The sequence below is a fragment of the Colossoma macropomum genome, unplaced genomic scaffold (genome assembly GCF_904425465.1).
Source record: "Colossoma macropomum unplaced genomic scaffold, Colossoma_macropomum, whole genome shotgun sequence".
Classification (NCBI taxonomy): domain Eukaryota; kingdom Metazoa; phylum Chordata; class Actinopteri; order Characiformes; family Serrasalmidae; genus Colossoma; species Colossoma macropomum.
In genome coordinates this window covers 3,882,259-3,904,075 of record NW_023494802.1, presented here as the reverse complement: position 1 = coordinate 3,904,075, position 21,817 = coordinate 3,882,259, and the positions used below count along the sequence as shown (strand labels likewise).

Genomic DNA, 21,817 nt, shown 5'->3' with positions numbered 1-21,817 from the left:
CCTGTTGTTCTGTGATACATGGAGTGAGCCCCCCTGTGGAAACGGTGAGATGGTGCAAGGATATTATTTGCAGAAACAACAAAAGCATGGAGGACTTTTGTATTAATAATTTCGTTAATAAGAAGGATCCAAATAATACATATGCATACGCACTGAATAACATATTTATAAAATAATGTTTGAGTATTTATGAATAGCTAATGCACGTAATTGCAAGATGGCATAATAATGGGTTAAGTGACGCATTAATGTAAGGGGCCTTAAACTAAAGGATAACACCTACATAGGGGGTTCATAACACATGAATAAGCATCAGATAACATTTATGACATATTAATAAAGCAAAAGGTTTTTTATGAATATTTCTGTTTATACTTATGAAAAACTTATGCTAATAATTGCAAGATGACATAAGAATGAATTCAGTGACACTGCATTCACATAAGAGGCCTTAAGCTAAAGGGTAACATCTACATAGGGGCTTCACAACACATGAATAAGCATCAGATAACATTTATGATGTATAAATAAAGCAATAGTTGAATATTTATGCACAGCTCATGTCAGTAATTGCAAGGTGACATAAGAATAAATTCAGTGGCACTGCCTTGACAGAAGGGGCCTTAAACTAAAGGGTAACACCTACACAGGGGCTTTATAACAGATGCATAAGCATCAGATAACATTTATGACATATTAATAAAGCAATAGTTGAATATTTATAAACAGCTTATTCTAATAAATGCAAGATGACATAAGATTGTATTCAGTGACACTGCAATGATGCCCTTATGTAGCCTTAAACTAAGGGATCACACCTACACAAGGGCTTCATAACACATGCATAAGCATCATATAACATTTATGACATACTAATAAAGTAATAGTTGAATATTCATGAACAGCTTATGTCAGTAATTACAAGATTACACAAGATTGAATTCAGTGGCACTGCATTTTCATAATGGGCCTTAAACTAAAAGGTAACGTCTACATAGGGGCTTCACAACACATGCATAATAATCAGATAACATTTATGACATATTAATAAAGCAAAAATCATGTCAGTAATTGCAAGACAACAAAGGAATGAATTCATTGGTACTGCATTGACAGAAGGGGCCTAAACTAAAGGATAACACCTACACAAGGGCGTGAGCTTTGTACAACATTTATGACAACTTAATAAAGCAACAGTTGAATATTATTGAAGAGCTTTTGTCAGCAATTGCAAAATTACATAACAAATGAATTCAGTAACTCTACACTGATGCAAGCGGCTTTATACTAAAGAGTAACACCAACATAGGGACTTGTTGGGAAGGGGACATAGGGAATATTTATGAACAGCCTATGCCAGTAGTTGCAAGATGACATAAGATATTGTGTGAAGTAAATTATAGTGTACTGATATAAGTGACCATAAATTAAAGTGACACACTTGTTCTGTTAATAACTTTGATGAACAGTTTCTATTACTTTCTATTTCTATTGTATTTCAGCACTCAAACTCAATAAGAAATATATTAGAATGACACTGTGTATTAAACCAGTCCTCTGCTTTAGTTTAAGTATCTTTATGTCAGCAAAAAATAATTTAATTTATAAAACATCACGTCATCCTGCGGTTACTGGCACAAACTGTTAATAAATACTCAAGTATTGCTCTATAAATGTGTTATTCATTGCATATGCATGCGTTATGACATCTCCATGTAGGTAGCCTTCAAATAAAGTGTTTTAGAACATTGTTATGAAGCATCATTCCAGTGTATTTGAGCTTATATGGCAGAGCCCTAGTTAAGGACACTATTTAGCATTTGTTTAAACTAAACGTGCAGTACAGCTTCTATAAAAGAGATCTGTGTGGCTTCAGACATGAACAGTTAACTCATGACTGCAGCTAATAAAAGAAAATGTTAATAAAAACAATTGAACAAAACTATAATAGCTCTCAGTACATTTACTTTGATGTTTAAGTACATTTAAAAGAACTTTTTCACAACTGTCTTATCAAGTACAGGAATGTTTATATGTATATGTATATCTATATGTGTACATATGGGAAATATGTATGAAAATGATCACTTATGTTTGAGGACATCAAAATCTTTCATACTATTCAAATGTGGTGCTCCTCTGCCTTATGTGTTTCAATACCTTGGAATGATGCTTTATAACCATGTTATAAATGAAACACACATGTCACTTTGGTTTAAGGTCTCTTAAATCAGTGCTTTAAAAAAATCTTATGTCATCTTGCAATTATTGGCACAAGCTGTCTATAAATTCCTAAGAATTGCTGTATAAACACACTTTTAAATGCTTATACGTGTATTATGAAGTCCCTATTAGCCTGCACATAAATGGTTAGCATTATTAGTAAGTTCATAAATAGAGATTCTGAACTTTAAATAGATTATTCATAAGTAATTTCTTAATTTGATGTAAATGTTCCATGCTTTGCATGTTTATCATGTTTTACCATCAAAACAAACAGAACAAGGTCAGAAGTGCAGACTCAAAAATGCTCATACAGAATGTAATGCAAATGTACATTATTTTATAACTATGTAATAATTGTGTAATTATATTTGTGGCAGGAGACAATAATTCTAGATTCCTAAATATATGTTTCAAAGGACCTGCATGTACATTGACTTTCACAGATCCTAATCACATATGTGAACCTGACATGAGCTATAGACTTCTGCTTGAACTGACACACCTGTCAGTGTTCTCCTCCATTTAAATACAAGTAATGATGAAAGTGATTCATTTAGTCCTTTTTGTCCAAACAGCTCATAATCTGCATTTGTCTTGCAGTTTATACCAAAATATTTCATTTTACCTGATTATTTTCCAACATCATTAATAATTCCATCATTATTTAAATCATTGTATTTAGATTTATTATTCCTATTAATTTTTCAAATAAAACTTTATTCAAAAAAGGTGTCTCATGTTTTCATATCACTACCAAAACACAGAGTTTTAGTCTGTAGGTGGAGCCTCATTTTAGCCACACCCCTGCATTTTAGAGCAGGAAGTGAGGCTGCATCCCTGTCCCTCAAGGCCACATGGTGAACAGTTAGATCTCATTGTTTTGAAGTAAATATGTCCCAAATTCTGAAAATCAGTGTGTAACATTAAAAACCGTCACTATTGAAACAGTTTTTGTGTTTTCATGAAAAATATGATGATTTTATGTGTGTAAAGCTGTTCAAAGCTGTGTTTGCTAGGCATGTGCTGGCTAGCATTTTTGAGTTCTGCTTAAAATTAGCTAAAACTGTCACTAAAAAGTCACTACTGAAACATTTGGTAATAGTTTCAGTAATGTTATAATTGTTTCAGTAGTGACAAAATGGAATGTTCATTCATTTAATTTATAAAATAAACATAATATCCAGGTTTATCAAGTGTGTTGAAGAAGGAAAATTGTGCAGGACTCTGGACCTTCAAGACAAGACCTAGGCTCCCCTTCAGTGGTCAACTGGAAACATAACTGTTGTTATTGCTCCCCCTGCTGACAGAAAGAGGTAATTGCTTGCTCCCGTGCACAAGCAGTCACAAACCCCTACTTTGCTGCAGAGTTTAGCTTCAGCCTACATCTATCATACTGCCTTCCTCCTTATCTAACACTACTGCACCTGATCTAACCAATCAAGCACTACTGAAGAAGTTACTCTGGAGAAAGCATAGATAAACTTTCTCTGGATAAACCAAAACTGCACTTGTGACTACTCTACACAACTGTCTTCACTCTCTGAATGAACACGATGTATTAAGGGCTCTTAAAAATGTTTCCCATTCAATGCCAAAACATTACGTAACGTCAGTATTCACAAACCGTGGCCCATTAGACTGAGCCATTAGGCTATATTTATATAAGAATGAAAAATGTTTATAATGATAGTTTATTCTCGTTCACTATAAATCTCTTGATTCATGGAGCCGTGGCAGTTATCATAACTCTGATCCACCCTTCTATTGTCCTTCTCTAAGATAATTATCCTCGCAATAGTTTCCCTCCTCAGTGTTCTTGTTACAGCCCTTCCTCACTTCAGGCCACACGCTGGACAGGCCTTCACTGAGTGTCTTTATCCTGTTGGGCATTCTGTCAAGACACGCTTAGGAGTCCGATAACTTTTCATTAGAGGACCCTCCATTTCCTGCATGGTTGACTTTAAGGTCACACACAGAGAAGGTGCGGTTTCATGCTTTGCAAAATGACTTAATTTAGTCAGACTTTAAATGAGCTGATAGTTTTGTGCAGGAAGGACTCCCAAAACTGCTGTAAATGCTCACTCCTCAATCCAAACGAGCCATAAATGGAAACTAACCTGAAAAAAGGGCTTGTTTTGAATGTTGTGTTGTTTTTGTGATGTCATAAAACCCAAAGCATTTGCACATGTTCAGCCTACAACTGTTAACCCCTGCCTATTTGCACTGAAGTCAAAATTACTGTTTCAGCCCAAGGCTAAATTGCTGTAGGCTGATTGGGTATTTAAATATGTTTTTTTGTGACATCACAGAAACAGTGAACTCAAAACAAGACATTTTCCCAGCATAGTTTCCATATAAGTGACATGGGCCCTTTAAAGTAATAAACTGTTTGTTCTATAATGAGTATAAGCATCAAAAGTAAACGGTATTATTATACTATTTTAGATGTAGAGTGCAGTCCATGAAACAGTGAGACACTTTTTGTTGTTTTCGCTCACACATTGGATTTAAAATGCTGCAGTCATTATACAATTAGAGTGCAGAATGTCAGAGAATCAAAGGATCAGTGGCTTTATGTCAATAATTAACACTCCAAAAATGTAGATAGTCAGTGCAAACACATTAACTAGAAATGAACTGCAGTATTAGAGTATAAGTAGCCAATATCATTATATTCACATGAAAAATGCAATTCCTTTATTCATTACTTATGTTTTTGTTTACATTTACTATTTAAGTAGAAATTTTGACAAAAGAGATGGAATTCCCCTTTACTATCTTACCAGTATCTTAGGGTGTTATATTGGATTGTTCTAGCATAGTTAAGTTTTGGTTTTATTGAGTTTTCGTTACAATTTTAATTACATCTTTTTGTTTCATTTTCTTCGTGTGTTGTTTGTTTTTACATAAAACACTGAATTGTCACTGAGTTTAAAAATGCTATATAATTAAACTTTCCTTGCTTTCTTTTTTACTTTTATTTGAATCTTTATTGCTGTGAAGTAACAACATGTTTAGTAGAGTATGAGTTTGGGCTGCTCGGCTGCCTCTGAGCCGGACACAATGCATACAATCCAGGAATATGTGAGTGTCCCCAAGAGGGAGGCTCTTTTGGAATTTGTTTATCAAGGACATTAAATGGAATCATCCCGACATTTTTTATTCCCGGGCAAGTTTTTTATTCCCAACAAGATTTCAGAGATACGTTTTTAAAAAATCTTAAAATAATCCATGTAATTGTCAAAATGTACAGACACAAATGACTTGTGTACATTGTGTAAGCAAGAAAGTGAATCAGGTCTCACTAAAGTTTACTTAGTTCCTTTTTCTGTAAACAATGTATTTTGTTACTACACCAATTCTAACACTGTTAAATATTTTATTCACAAAATAAAACTTTAAATTCCATTCTAAAAATATTGGTGTTTAAAATAGAAATTGCATTCTATCTATTAAAATGATAAACAAAAAGAAAAGCAGTGCTATCCTCAGATATGTGGAGCTTTGTAATGTATTTTAATGCCTCAGTATCTGTTCATCATCATGATGTTGTTATTATACTATAGCAAGTATTATAACTATTATGTCTGGTTTTGTAATTTATTCTATCGTTTCATTTAATATATACACTGATCAGGCATAACATTATGACCACCTCCTTGTTTCTATTCTCATTGTCCAATTTATCAGCTCCACTTACTATATAGGTGCACTTTGTAGTTCTACAATTACAGACTGTAGTCCATCTGTTTCTCTGCATACTTTGTTAGCCCCCTTTTACCCTGTTCTTCAGTGATCAGGACCCCCATGGACCCTCACAGAGCAGGTACTATTTGGGTGGTGGATCATTCTCAGCACTGCAGTAACACTGATGTGGTGGTGGTGTGTTAGTGTGTGCGTTGCGCTGGTCTGAGTGGATCAAACACAGCAGTGCTGCTGGAGTTTTTAAACACTGTGTCCACTCACTGCTGGACTGAGAATAGTCCACCATCCAAAAATATCCAGCCAACAGCGTCCTGTGGGGCAGCGTCCTGTGATCACGGATGAAGGACTAGAGAATGACCAACTCAAACTGTGCAGGAGCAGGTGAGCTATCGTCTCTGACTTTACATCTACAAGGTGGACTGACAAGGCAGGAGTGTCTAATAGAGTGGACAGTGAGTGGACACAGTGTTTAAAAACTCCTGCTGTGTTTGATCCACTCAGACCAGCGCAACACACACTAACACACCACCACCACATCAGTGTTTCTGCAGTGCTGAGAATGATCCACCACCCAAATAGGACCTGCTCTGTGAGGGTCCATGGGGGTCCTGACCACTGAAGAACAGGGTAAAAGGGGGCTAAAAAGGATTGCAGAGAAACAGATGGACTACAGTCTGTAATTGTAGAACTACAAAGTGCACCTATATAGTAAGTGGAGCTGATAAAATGGACAATGAGCGTAGAAACGAGGTGGTCATAATGTTATGCCTGATCGGTGTATATAGATAGATAGATAGATAGATGTGTGTGTGTGTGTGTGTGTGTGTGTGTGTGTGTGTGTGTGTGTGTGTGTGTGTGTGTGTGTGTGTGTGAATCAGGTGAATCAGTCCGCTGTGTGTGTGAATCAGGTGAATCAGTCCGCTGGGTGTCAGCAATAACAAGCTTTGTTCAGATCGTCCGTGTTTGTCCGCTCCGGCGTGCCGTAGTGAAGCTCTCTGAAAGTGAAAGCTCCTCCCTCAACAAACCTGTGTTTAAAGAGCAGAATGGATCCGCTCAGTCTGCCTCTGGACTGCCTCATCAGCATCTTTACTTTCCTTAACGAGGACGACTTAATCACAGCCTCCTGTGTTTGTAAGGTGAACGGAAGTTTTGCTTTTGCTGAGTTCAGCACTGCAGTCAGTCGCTGCGGCGTTGACTCAGTGCTGCTGGGCTGTTGGTGCTGTTGGGCTGCTGGGCGTGGCGAGTTAGTTTACTTGTAGTCATTTTAATAGTACCGAACCTTCTTTCAGGTCTCCACGTACCGCACATTTACTGCATTTTGGTGTTTTCCTGCTCCAACACCTTCGTTTTAACCTGAAGGGCCTGAAAGCGAGATACTGAGTTTAATCAGGAGTGTCAGGGCAGAGAAACCAGGAAGACCACAGCTAATCTCTGCACGAACACATAATCGGTTCTGACAGTAGATGATGTTCATGTCCATGGCTAACATTCAGCTGCTAGTCCGCCAGATTTAATTCTCAGTTTGTCTTTTCAGATGAATCACTGGTTTCTGGTTAATCTGACCGTTTCTGCTGAGTTCTTATACTCACCTCATCGCTCTGTTAACTTAAGTTGTCGAGATGGGTTTTTTCTTTTTGAGTTCAGTAAAAATCTGACAAAGAAAACTGTTACAGTAAAATCCCTACACTTACACCGATCAGCCATAACATTAAAAATCATTGAAATCCTTGATTCTACACTCCTTGTCTATTTTATCAACTCCACAGTTACATTCTACATTCAGTAATTCTACAGTTACAGACTGTAGTCCATCTGTTTCTCTGCATACTTTGTTAGCCCCCTTTTACCCTGTTCTTCAGTGGTCAGGATCACCTGTGACCACTGATGAAGGACTAGAGGATGACCAACACAAAATGTGCAGCAACAAATGAGCTGTTGTCTTTGACGTTCCATCTACAAGGTGGACCGACAAGGTAGGAGTGTCTAATAGAGTGGACAGTGAGTGGACACAGTGTTTAAACTCCAGCAGCACTGCTGATCTGATCCACTCATTCCAGCACAACACACACTAACACACCACCACCACTTCGGTGTTACTGCACTGCTGTGAATGAGCCAGCACCCAAATAGTACCTGCTCTGTGGTGGTTCTTATGGGGGTCCTGACCACTGAAGAACAGGGTAAAAGGGGGCTAGTAAAGTATGCAGAGAAATACATGGACTACAGTCTGTAATTGTAGAACTACAAAGTGCTCCTATATGGTGAGTCAAGCTGAGGAAATGGGCAGTGAGGGTAGAAACAGAGGTGGTTTTAATGTTATGGATGCTTAGTGTGGTTAAAAGGCAGTGTGGAGGACATGAGACATTAATATTGGTGTTTATTTCTGAAAGGGCAGTTCCACCAAGTTGTCAAAATTCCTTCATAATTCAGTCACTAATGACGATAAATTGTGCATTGCAGAGAAACTTCCTGACTCCAGTCTCTTAACAGTGAATGGTGGTGATAGGAACCAAATATTACCATTTCATTCACTATCTAAAATCACTAGTGAACCTACAGAACCTACATGTGTGTTCTAGGCTTTCATATGTAATGTTGATAAATGCAAACAGTGGTAAATCTGACAAATAACCTTTCTTTGGGGACTGTTTTCCGTTACAATGCCCTGTGGACATGGACATTTCCACCATTAAGAAAAATAGAAAGCTACAACCGTAAAAACCCAGGCATCAGGCTGCATATTCGTCACGTAATAACCTGGTGTGAGGGAGCTTTTAAAGGCGCTAACCTCTTCAGACGTCGGGTTCCTGTCACCACCACTGTGAACAATTCTGACTCAGTAAGTTTCTCTAGAACGGTTTATTCACAAACTAGTGTGAATGACTTTGTCAGCTTGGTGGAATTACCTTATTAGCTTTGTAGTTTGTGGAATACAGCTAGCGACCTGAGTGGAACTAAAAGGAATCTTAGTGTAGGCTACAATGTACAAAAAAAATGCTGTTGGTTCTCAATCGCTGCTTGTGTTCTTTTACTGATCAGCAGGTGATTATCTAGCCCATCATGAGGCAGATGCGTTGACTTAAAATTGTACACTTTCCAAACAGGGATTCTAATCATTACTAACATACAGTTTACTGAGGGTTTTATGAATGCTGTAAAAGTGTTCTGAAGCCTAGATTTGTTTACAAGAAACCTGAGCAGGCTGAATCGGGTAGATGTACAGTATTTGATAGTTTGGGATCACTTTTTTTAAAAATTGACGTGTTATATACAACAATAAATTAGTAAGTTAGGTGTAAACGTTTTAGACACCAAAAGGCATTTTTAGATGTTTTATTTCATATTTTAAGGATTTTGAGTTACTCTAAATAAAAATACTCTAAATTATCTGGTATACAGTAATTATCTATTCATAATATTTTCTCAAATGATCTACTTACAGGTTTTGTTAACCATTTGAGTCATTATTTCTTGTAATACATTGTATTATAATTTTATTCTCAGTGTTACACAGCTTCCCCAGTCTTTTAAGAACTGTCTACAGCTCTTTTCATCATTCTGCACGTTTAAAATGTCCTCATTTTTCACAGCTTCATACTAATTGGTAGTACTAGCATACTGAATTCATTTTATACATTTGTCTGAAGCTAATTTGGTTTTATATTGATAAACATTGATTCTGAACTTTTGAACAGTGATTTCAAGCATCTAATATCAGTCTTTTCTTGCTATAAATTGCTCAGGAATGGCACGGAGCTGCAGAAACTCCATGGTTATGGAGGTAAGTTTCTATGGAACAGTAATTCAGGGCTTTGTGGGATGTCATGGGATGAACAAGGCTTTAACAGTTCTGAGGATTAACTACTAATAAAGGTTTAAAAAACTGTCTTGTCCAGAGAATTGTGCTTGCACAGATGGGGTTTCTGTAACCTAAGCCAGCTGCTCTCGGACGCTGACCGCTACACATGGAAAAGGTATTACCTGCGCCGCTCCAGTCTGGAAATGAACATGAAGTCAGGCAGGTCAGGAGGAGACTACACCTGCAAGAGCCTGAGAGGTCATAAAGGTAATTCTGTCCTCTCTGACCTGTGAGTGCTTTCTTAGAAGTATAGGGTTATTATTGACACTACAGAGTGAGTCAGAAGTCGGGAACCATCCAAATATGTGTACACTGCTTAATCTTAGATTCTCTCAAAAAATTGCTCTGTTGTTGGTTTCAATCAGTTTTCTCTTGTTGATGTCACTTAACAAATTTCAAATCAGTGACTTTTGAAGTGGTTTCACGGTCGCAACAGATTTCCAATGTCAGAATAAAATCATGAGTCTTGCTAGAGTTGTGTCGTGCTCGTGTCATCTTGATCGTTTAGTGCAACTTGGTCGGGATGACTGTCTCGATAACATTAATAATAATGACTGTCTTTTTCTCTTTTTCAGTCTTGATGCTACGTGTTTGATATTATCACAAGTTTAAGTCTTGGCTCATGCAAATAGTGACGTGCCAGGGGCGCATGTAAGAGCAAGCGGGCAAGCGTATGCATGCATTGTGATGGAGAGTGAGAAAGAGAGAGAGAGAGAGAGAGAGAGAGAGAGAGAGAGCAAGGGAGAAAATGCATGCATGAGTGCCTGAAACCTTTGTAAAAAAGGCAAATCAGCTCCACTTTAAAACAATAGTTATATTACCTTATACATATAAATTGACTGTTTTAAAACTTAACATGCACTGAGCCTGTAACAGTAATGTAAGGAAATGTGCAGAGGACTTTAAGAATGTCATTCAATTTTTTTTGGTTTTCTGTTACATTCATTTATTATTATTATTTTTTTTTATGATTTAGTTCATAACACCCAATCAACAATGCTGAATCGTTGCATGTTTTGTTGATGTGTAAATCTTTATGTTAAATAAAAAAGTAACTGCACATTTTCAGGTTAAGTTAAAGAAATTCTGGGTAATGATGTGACAGAATATACAGTTCTACAGTGAACTGGGCTGAGACCCCAGATCTTTACATGCCCAGCCAACGTCTCTTCCCATTTGTATCACTTTAGAGCGGAGAAAGAAGAGAGTTTCTCTGCTTGTCACCACGTAAATGATGGGAAATAATCTCAAAAATTTAGTTGCAGTCTCGCAAGTAATGACCCTGCAAGATCCCCAGACTTTGCAAATCATAGTCTGTGACAAAAACCGTGACTTTCTCTCAAGATGTGAGAGGGTGTCAGACTTTCAAAAGTCTTTTCAAAGTCTTCTAGTGTATGTGTGGTATTCTAGTGTGGTCAGTGAAACTGAGTCAGTTGTGTTGTTTCAATGAAATACAGTCAGTTGTCGGACTTACTTCAGAAGTTTTCTCCGTACTTCTTGTAGTGTACATCTTTCTTATACTTCATAGTTAACTGCCTAGCCACATTGTTGGCAGCTGTAAGAGTGAATTACCATTCATCTTGCTACCGGGTATGACTTCACGACAGCTCAGTAGTACAGTAACTTAACCAAATTATATAGATTAAACCTGTAAACTTTGTGTTCTTTTCTACTGTAACTAGTGAATATAATCACATTAAGGTGGATGTTAGAACAATATTTAAAAACAATCAGTCCACCTGTGTTTGATTTGCAAGCAACTCTGTGAGCACATATTACTCATTTGAGCATCTTAGAAGCTACTAAACACAGTTGTGTGGAACCACTTTATAAAACATTTTTAAGTAAATCCAACATTTCGTTATTTTTGATCACATAATTATACATTAGTTGACCTAATCCTCTACCAACTTAAAAGATGACATTTTGAAAGCAACATTAAGTGTCTTTTCTGACTTGTGACGCACTATGTATTTATATGTAGTTACATAATTAAAATAATTATTTACATAGTTACATATCGTCGCTGTTGGAACAAAACCGTGGACTTCAATTTTTCCAATTTTCAATTAGAAAGCTGCAGATGTTTTTCCCATCTCCTATAAACTTCCTTCTTTTGGGGATAGAAAGTTTTGTTGCAACAGCGATGATATACAGGTCCAAATGTTTGTAAAAATGTAATTCATAATTAATGTCTAATAATTTCAGTGTACTTTCCATCTACCCTTTCAGGCAGGGTCATTAGTATTGCTTACCTGGTGGAAAACAGCACAATCCAAGACAGCTGGAACAGCACACCAATCGTCTGCAGCGCATCCAGTGATGGCACAGTCAAAGCATGGGACATTCACAAGGCATTGTATTTTATTTATTTAGTTATTTGGTTAGTTCAATCTTTGAGCAGCATACTTTTAACAGTGAGAATCATAACTTACTGTTTGATTCACTCACAGGGTGTTAATCTGTGGTCCAGCTCTGGTCAGAACCCATTGACTGCCATGTTCACAGACCCACAGCAGTGTGTTGTAGGCGCAGCTGATACCACTGGAACGATTAAATTGTGGAAGGGGCAGACAGGAGAGGAGCTGGCCTCTTATTCCTCCGGCTCCTCTCAGTCCACTCTGCTGTTCTTAAGCATGGACGGAAGCTCTTTTCTCATGGTGAGCTTTAGAACTATTTTAGAAACTCTGCTGTTCACGTAACATTTTGTCTTTGTACAGATTTGACCATATACATTTGATTCAAGTAAATGTATAAACCTAAATAAGGCCAAAATAAGAACACTTGTGTCCTGGTCAAATACTGAGAAAGAACTGTTAAAATAATGAGAGCTTAGTGACTTTTGTTAACTGATATGAGTGTGGGAACTATTTTATACTGCATTTCTTTCTTTATTTATTTACATTTTTTGTTTGTTTGTTTGTCCTAATATGTATGTCTTAGCCTCTTATGTGAGTGTACCACTGACTATCACTACTATCATCATTAATGTTACTATCTCTGGTATCTAAAACTAACTATTAACTCTATACTGTATCTATTGTGAAGAAACCTGTAGGCATAATCTTGGACTTTGTGAACATAGTTCTTGTGATCTCAATGTTTACTTGTTAATAAAATATCAGTCACAAAAAAGTAAATGTATAAACCAATTCTAATGTGCTAGTACAGTTTAGGTATAGTTATAAAATATCTAGAATGGTTCGTATTTGAAACCAGATAAAATCTCAAGGCCGACAACCTGACAAAAAGCATATGTAGTTTACCAATTAATCAGTTCCTGTTGTTGCTAAAATACTTCGAAAAATGTAATCATATAACTAAAAATACATTCTGGTGTTTACAAATCCAAGGTAAATTGCAAACAGCAATATTCTGCAAATGCTTTGTGACCTATATTTAATTGAAAACAGAAAGAAGACAAGATATGTAATGATTCAACTAACTTTAGTGTTTTGTTGTGTGTGTGTGTGTGTGTGTGTGTGTGTGTGTGTGTGTATGTATGTATATATATATATATATATATATATATATATATATATATACATGTATGTACACAATATAGTAGGTACTCCTCAGCATTAATGGTACCTTCACAGATGTGCAAGTTACCTATTAATACCCTCTCAAACCATGACAGATGCTGGATTTTGAACTTTACACTGGTAACAATCTGGAAGGTCCTTGTCTTTTTTGGCCCAGAGAACACAATGTCCATTGTTTCCATAAATAATCTGATAGGTGGTCTCATCAGACTACAGCACACATTTTTAATTTAGCCCAGGGAAGTCGGCGGCGTTTCTAAAGGTTGTTGATATGTGTTTTGCATTGAAGAGTCTTGTCTTGTATTTGTGGATACAGTGAGTGACTGTTTATTGACAAGGCTTTCCAAAATATTCCCAAGCCCATGTGGTTAAATTCATTACAGAAGCATGTCAGTTTTTGATGCGGTGTCTGAGAGTTCAAAGGTCAATATTGTGGGTTTTTTTTTGACCTTGCCCCTTATGCACAGACATTTCTCCAGATTCTCTGATTCCTTTGGTGATATCTGCACTGTGGAGGGTGAAATACCTAATATCCTTGCAAATGCTCATTGAGTAATGTTATTCTTCAATTAGTGACCCTCGACCCATCCTCGCTCAGGTATAGGCCTCCTCTTATACACCTTCTATACCCAAGCACGACTGCATCACTTTTTTTGGATCTTTTTTGGAACATTTCATGTTTCTAGTCTTAAATTGCCCGTGTCCCAATGTTTTGGAAAGTGTTGCAGGCCTCAGTTTTAGAATAAGCGTATATTAAATGAAGGTCAAAGTGAATTTACAAATCACTGCTTTCAGCTTTCATTTGCATTTTATCTACAGTCCCAACATTTTTGGAAGTGGGTTTTACTTTGTAAAAGTTAGAATTGTATATAAGTGTTCATTTTTGTGACTCCAAAATTTTGAATAGCAGTGTAAGTAATGCATGGGGCTAACACAATAGAAACCTAAGTTACAGTAACACTGGTATTGATAAGTTTCATGCTGCAGTCTGTCACTTTGTACACTGTTTTGTCTTTTAGGTGGGAACTGCTCTGGGTTCACTACTCACTCTGAGCTCTCCGCTGCTGTCTGAACTATCGAGGCATGTGGTCTGTGACTCATTCAGGCTGAATGTTCTTCTCTCATCACCTGATAAGAAATGGATACTTACTGCCTCAAAAGAGAGCTCTGATTTAAGCCCAAAGGTAAGCTCGCGTCGCCCTTTAGTTTTACTCATGCTCATGATTAACAGCTTACAGGTTTAATAAGGTCTCAGTTTGAACTGGCCACAGTGGAACACTAAAGGCCACACAGCTAGGATGATATTGTCTCCAAGAGTTCAAATTCAGAACAGGTTTTTTCCCCATTTTCTATCCTAAAAGAGACACAGGTGCTGGGCTATCCTATACTTTCAGGATTATTGAATGGCAACCACAAAAAATAGTAATATATAAGAATTTTAAATAAATTATTTTGAGCATAGTGTAGAACTACGGTTGCATGCGGAAGTCCAAATACTACTCTGTACTACTCTGATCAAATGACTTCAGCAACCTCAACTTAAAATGCCTTTCCATGTCCCTGTTTTCAAATATCTTGTCTTTTTTAACACAAGCATTAAAATCCTGTTTTAAGGATACATTCCTGTACACAGATCTCTTACACATGGCTCAGCTTCACACATGCCTTGGAAATGATACAAAAGCAGTATATATGCTCTTATCTGGAGAATGTTTTCTTAGTGCTTTATACAGCAAATCTTGAGTTTTAGTAACTAACATTGAAATAAAAAGTTAGCGACCTTCGTTCCATTTATTTAATTTACAGTCAAAACAGCCACTAAGCACAAAGCATACATTTTCTGCAACAGGAAAAAGTAGAAAACATATATTTAACAGAAAATTACACAGAAGCCTGAACAACTGAATATATTATCATTTTTTATCGTATTTATCGTGTCCACACTTTATCTTTCTTACAGCTTCCATTCTGTTCAGTCTTAGAAGTTGGTTGAGGTCTGGACCTGCAACACCAGCAGCTTCTTAATTTGATTTGCAAATGTCCTTTTTTCTTCTCTATAAGGGCTTCTTAAAAGCTACACATTCTTTCAGACCCATAGTGCTGAGTTGTCTTTTTACAGTGGAAGGATGGACAGAAACACTTGTGGATGTTTTCAGATGCAGCTTGATTTTCTCCTCTCTCTCAAAGATGAAAGCTTTAAGTACTGTTTATCTGATGGGGACAGTTTTGGTGTCTACCAGGTCTTGCGCTGTTATTAAAAGTCCCATTTACTCTGTATCTTGGAAGCTCATGTTTTGCAATTATCTTCCCTTGACTTTCTTCTTCCTATATGCAAGGAGATCTTATCAAGTAGATCTCTCATATCTGATCTCTTCAGAAAAGGGGGGAAGTGGCCATTTTGACTGGTAATTAAATAAATGAAGGGTGGTCTGTGAGTTTTTCAGAGTGCTGTGTATAAAATAAATACAGAGAAGGATTTGGGACTTCATTATATACAGCTAGTGTCCTATTAAAACAAAAGCTGGTACTCAGTAGTTCAGAATCATCTGTGTCTGTGGAAAAATCACACCTCTGTGTCCCATTTATATCTTTTGAGTTGAGTAATTGTTAATGGTGTCTATATCGTCATATATTAGTATCTGTATGTGGGTTAAATAACTCTGAAAAATAAAACTTTTCTGCTGTCAGGTGTTCTGGAGTCAGAGTGTCTGTTGTCCTGTAAAGGACGAGGACACAGTGTGTCTGAATCTACCGGTCAGCGGTTGCAGCGCAGCAGTGTTTCTCCCCTCTCAGCCTGCTCGACTGGCTGTAATCCACGGCGAAGGCCTGGGCAACCAGAAAGCACTCACAGTCTTCGATTTAAGCTTGAAGAAGTCTAAATACAAGGAGGAGCCACAGGGTAGGCCTGTCACCTTACAGCAGAGAGACTGAGGTTCTGTGTTCATGAGCCCAGCCCAGATGTGTGATGTCAGACGTCCTTTTATTTTGCACTGTAGCTACTACAAGGCTAATGTACACTTATGATGCTTTCACTCCTTCCTTGTTTGGCGCAGCCCTTTAGACCTTTTCTTTAGCTAGTTTAATTAGTTAGTTTTGTCAGGTGTGAACACTCCAACTGTATTCTGTCCACTTCCATGTGAACCCTGGTTCAGTTTGCAAGTGGTAAAAAGGCATTTTTACGATGGTCCACACCAAACGAGGGGATTCAACATCAGAGCACGCTGTTCTCTTCTTCTAGCAGCACGTCAGCACTGCGTTGTCTGCATAATCTGTCTGTTTTAATGTCTGATTCTTGATAGACACTTATATCCTTCCTGCAGCACCAGCTGCTGCCAATAAAGGCAGATGAGCAATTAAATAATAGTGAAGATTTGCTTTTGATTTTGGAGTATTTGGAGAGTATTTTTTGCAGCCTGACTGGTTAAATACAAGTTCACAAACCAATCATGAAGATGATGAGTAGGGTTCATTATTATTGCTTTGGTTGTGACAGACGAGCATTATTTATGACCAAAGAAAGGGACTGATATGTGTTTATGTTTAAGTTTCTTTCATAACATACACACTTAAAAATGACTATTTTTCAAGGGTTCTTTAATGAAAATGGTTCTATATAGAACTATGAACTCTCAAAAAACCCTTTGCATGATTGAAGGGTTCTTTGCATCATTAAATGGTTCTTCAGATTGATGGAGAATGTGCTGTAGATGGGTCTGTATAAAACCTTTTTGAAAAGGGTTCTATAGAGCACCAAGTAGGGTTCTTCTATTGTTATAAGCTTGACATCGTAACAATAGAAGAACCCTTTTTGGTGCTTCATAGAAACCTTTTTAAAAAGGTTCTATGTAGGACCATACAAAACACATTTTCCATCAATCTGAAGAACGCTTTCACAATGCAAAGAACTCTTCAATCATGCAAAGTTTTTTAAATGTTCATGTTTCTATATAGAACCATTTTCTTTCCTAAAGAACCCTTAAAGAACCATCACTAAAAGTGTGTAGACTCACCTAAGACAAAGCCTAAACTGCTTTGTAGGCTCATATAAACCATGTTATCTTAGAGGTGGGTCCACACATGGGCGGTGCCATGTTTAGATCATGTGACAACAGCTGAGTAAACTCACCCTAAAAGAAAATAATCTGCATGCTCATTGGTTAAAGCTGCTAAGGCTATGCTGGTCACTTTCCCACAAGTTATTCAATGCAGTACTTCACAGGTGAGTTGTGTGTTGCTGAAAATTGAATAGAAAAATGATCATAGAGGATCATTGCTACTCGTTACAAGCAGAAACAATAGGGAGGCAGCAACAAGTAACATTAGGCCCTGTAAAAAATAAAACACAAAAAACAACGAAAGAAGAAAACTAAGACACCAGCGTTGGCAGAGATCGGCATCACATTTCCTTCTCTTACATCTGTAAATGGACAAAAGTACAGGCTTTAAAATTCAGGTTTTGAGATGGCTACTGCTACTGTTTGTACATTGGTCCATTTTTATAAATAACAGTATCAGAAACCACATAAGTCTATTTGAGATTGTTTAGTTAGCCTCGTCTCTCACATTAAGTATTTTTTATCATTTAAAAGACAATGGCTTTGTTTTCCCATATCCTTCAATCAAAATGTAATGACTTTTGCCCCAGCTACTGAGTTTTGATTACATCATCGTGCGTCAGCAGGCAGGACAATTAAAATGAACCAGTGAAACCATTGTTAACCACTCTCTTCCTCCACTCATGCAGTCATGGAGAGAAAACACTCAGAGACTAGTTTTATTTTTTTCCCAGTATTTTAAACACAGTAAATAAACAGAAATTGTGCATTAGAATGTGCAGAAGTGTGTCCTCTGCAGAGGATGTGTTCTATATAGACTTATTTACACTTACAAAATCAACAAAACATGTAATTTGACCAGGGACAACTATACTTTTGCATATGGCTGTATGCTAGCCTTGTAGCTCCAGTGCAAAACTAGAAAAAAAGCAAAATTCAAACACCAAACTTGGCTAATTGACTTCAAAACTATGTACATTTGATTTTTGATTGAAATTTCACTTTAAAGGAATAAGACAGTCTAAAGCAATTTTTCTACACTTAGTGAGGGTTTTTAAACAACCATAAATGAAGACTGCATCATTGTTGGTTTGTATCTGAGCCCTATTCATCGTTTTGATGTTCTGTTTCAGCTCAGCAAATCGAGTCTTTTAAGCTAGACTTAAGCCACTGGCATTTGGACATCATTCTCCAGGCTAAAGGGAACAGCACCATTCTGGTTACAGATGGCAACGATCTGAAGGTCTACACCCTTAAAGGAGCCCTCATCGCTAACTTTAAGGACCATTTACAGCCCATAGTGTCACTCTGCGTGGTGAGTTCATGCTCAAGTTGACTTCACCATTCACCTCATATGCATCAGGTTACAAAGCAAATCAATTTACACCGTCCTGATTTTGCAGGATAACTTCCGGGTGGTCACTGCATCTCGTGACTTGTCTTTAAGAGTACTGACATGGAGAAATGACCGAGATAAAGGCCTGACCCTCGAGAGCCAGTACCACCTGCTAGGAGGCTCCCACACAATGTCCAGGTACAGTATTACTGACATTACACAGCAGTTAGCTCTGACCACACAATGGCCCTAATATAAATACGTGAACACAGTCACTACAGGAACACATTTTAATGTACAATTACTGCTTATTTCCTGAATTTAACATACAGGGAAAATATAAAACATGGAATGATGCCTGTGCAAACGTTTTATAATTAATTTTTTCAATTTGTTACACTCATCAAATAAATAGAAACTGCGCACTTTGCAGAACAATGCCATGTTTGTTTGTTGATTGTAGATAATGTGTTAACTTATTTTCACTTAGAAAACAAACAAAGCATGTGTTCAAACTTTTGCATACGACTGTACAGTTTTTTTCTAAATTCTCAGGTTGAACACTCACGTTCACGTTATCATGAATAATAATAATAATCACAGCTGTGATTATCTATGGTCATGATGTCCTTTGAAATAACTCTATCTTAAAGAGAAGCTCATTGTATTTGAAGAGCTTTCTTTTATTTGTCACTGTAGAGGACACAGGAATGCTGTTCTGCCCTTTGACCCACATTCCAGCGTACTAGATACACATGCAGAGTTGCACTTGCTGTGATGTTTTGAAATAGAGCTTTCTGGCTCGAGGAATCTGAGCTCAAGGAATCTGTTTATGACTCTGTAACAGCGCATGTGGGAGCATTTTCTGCAGTATGCAGTAACATAAAAGTATAACTTAGCATTGTGGGAAGGTTTCATAGATTTTTAAGCCTCTCTATGCTAAATGTATCATCATTTTAATGTACACTCATAAAAATGCTTCTTCAAGGGTTCTTCAATCAAAGAACCCTTTGCATGATTAAAGGGTACTTTGCATCGTGGAATGGTAATTCAGATGCTTGTGTATGGTTCTGTATAGAACATTTTTGAAAAGAGTTCTATACAGCACCAAAAAGGGTTCTTCTATTGTTAAGATGTCAAGTTTCTAACGATAGAAGAACCCTTTTTGGTGCTATATAGAACCATATACAACACATTCTCCATCAATCTGCAGTACTATTTCACCAAGCACAGAACCATTTGATCATGAAATGGCTCTATATTAGTTCCCTTTACTGAAGAACCCTTTAAGAACCGTCTTTTTTAATCTTTTTAACTCTGTGGAACCACAGCACTTCGTCATATTCTTTACTTCATAACGTATTTCATAAGCTACATTCAAAAGGTAGGTGTCATATGAGAGCTGTAACTGTCTTCTTTCCAGTCAAATAGATGGGTAATGTAATTTTAAAACTTTATAATAAAACAAGCTGAACTCACATTTTTTTTCTACTGAAAGTTGACCGATTTTTCCACAAATCTCGTCTCTTCAGTGATATTTTTATAAACAAATACATAAGCATTATGTTTATGATCATAAAACACAATTTCTGTTAATTTGCAGGGAGCTTTTACACCTTTACATTTATTTCATGCAGTTACTGAATAATTTGCCGTACGATTTGGGCGTGTAAATTCGGATGGAAAAACCGAAATATATCCACGAGTATATGAGTGTCTGCTATGTTTATTTGTAGCTACTGTTGGTGGGTTTTACAAACTTCAGAGAACACTGGCAACCTTATGAGACTGTGATCTTTGTTTAGAGTCGCTACACTCTCAGAAAAAAAAGGTACAAAACTGTCACAAAACTCAAGGGTACATCTCAGTACCTTTAGTCAGGGAACATAATTGCACCATAATCCACTGAAATTATATGTTCTAAGTTGTATTGACTCCACACACCTCGTCTCGTCTCCAGGCTTTTTATTTTAGTGTTCTGTTTTAAAACATTAAGTTAAGGTACAGATTTGTACTTTTCACTTGGATAAACTCATTTAAGGTTCACAGTTGGACCTTAAAACCACTGTTGTACCTTTGAGGGAACATTTACATTGTTTGTATCTTGACAAACAAAAAATGTACCTGCACTAACAGTGTACAAAACAAAGTTTGTAGTTTAGCTACTAAACTTGGTTAAGGTGTTGCAGCTGATCAAAACTGGGCAGATTTCATAGTAAAATGGTTCTTCAGATTGATAAAGAATGTGTTGAATATGGTTCTATATAGAACCTTTTTGAAAAAGTTTCTCTACAGCACCAGAACGTGTTCTTCTATTCTTACAAGCTTGACATCATAACAATAGCAGAACCCTTTTTTGGATGCTACATAGAACCCTTTTCCAAAGGTTCTGTATAGAACCGTCTACAGCACATTCCCCATCAATCTGAAGAAGTCTTTCACCATGCAAAGTCCTTTGAGTGTTCGTGGTTCTACATAGAACTATTTTCTTTACTGAAGAACCTGTGAAGAACCATCTTTTTTAAGTGTGTATAGTTTTAACATGTTTTAATTGTTTCTTTCCACAGAGGATTCACCCAGGTGACGTGTGACTATGCAAGTATAGTTGCCTCAGTGGAGTCCGTGGATGGGAAGGATGCGCTGAAGGCTTACATTTTTAATGCTTGACCGAATCCACTTTTGAATTTTAAAAGGCAGCACTAGTAAGAGCAGAACATTCATGACCTCTGTGTCTCTCAAGCGTGATGTTTTTACACTGATTTGGAGCTGAGTGAGTATTTATCTGGTGGCTCTTACAGCATTCTGGTCTTTTGACTATTTCAATACACTTCGGATTTCTCTTCCTTTAAATAAACATGCTTTATTTATATTCAAAAGATTTACATACTTATTTGCTGCTGCAACAAACCGGTTATGCTGTTATAGTGACTTACACAAGTGTTACTTCTTAAGGCTGTTAAAGGGACAAAGTCAGAGGTATCTTGCTGCTTGTATATGCCTTAACAATGTCAGAAACTGTTAATATTTCAGCAATAAAATCTATATTACAAAACTTTACATCTCTTTAGAATTAAATTCTTCATTCTCTATT

At 36.9% G+C, this 21,817-nt stretch overlaps 1 protein-coding gene across 1 annotated transcript; it reads left to right on the top strand.

Annotated features, from left to right (window-relative positions):
- The first annotated feature begins 6,885 nt into the window (after positions 1 to 6,885).
- On the top strand, positions 6,886 to 21,783 carry fbxw12 (F-box and WD repeat domain containing 12). Its single transcript, XM_036591257.1, has 10 exons — positions 6,886 to 7,067; positions 9,675 to 9,712; positions 9,828 to 9,997; positions 12,023 to 12,144; positions 12,244 to 12,450; positions 14,355 to 14,519; positions 16,024 to 16,234; positions 18,524 to 18,705; positions 18,794 to 18,924; positions 21,294 to 21,783. The coding sequence occupies exons 1-10, from the start codon at positions 6,975 to 6,977 to the stop codon at positions 21,391 to 21,393; spliced, it is 1,419 nt and encodes a 472-aa protein (XP_036447150.1). The 5' UTR covers positions 6,886 to 6,974; the 3' UTR covers positions 21,394 to 21,783.
- The last annotated feature ends 34 nt before the right edge of the window (positions 21,784 to 21,817 follow it).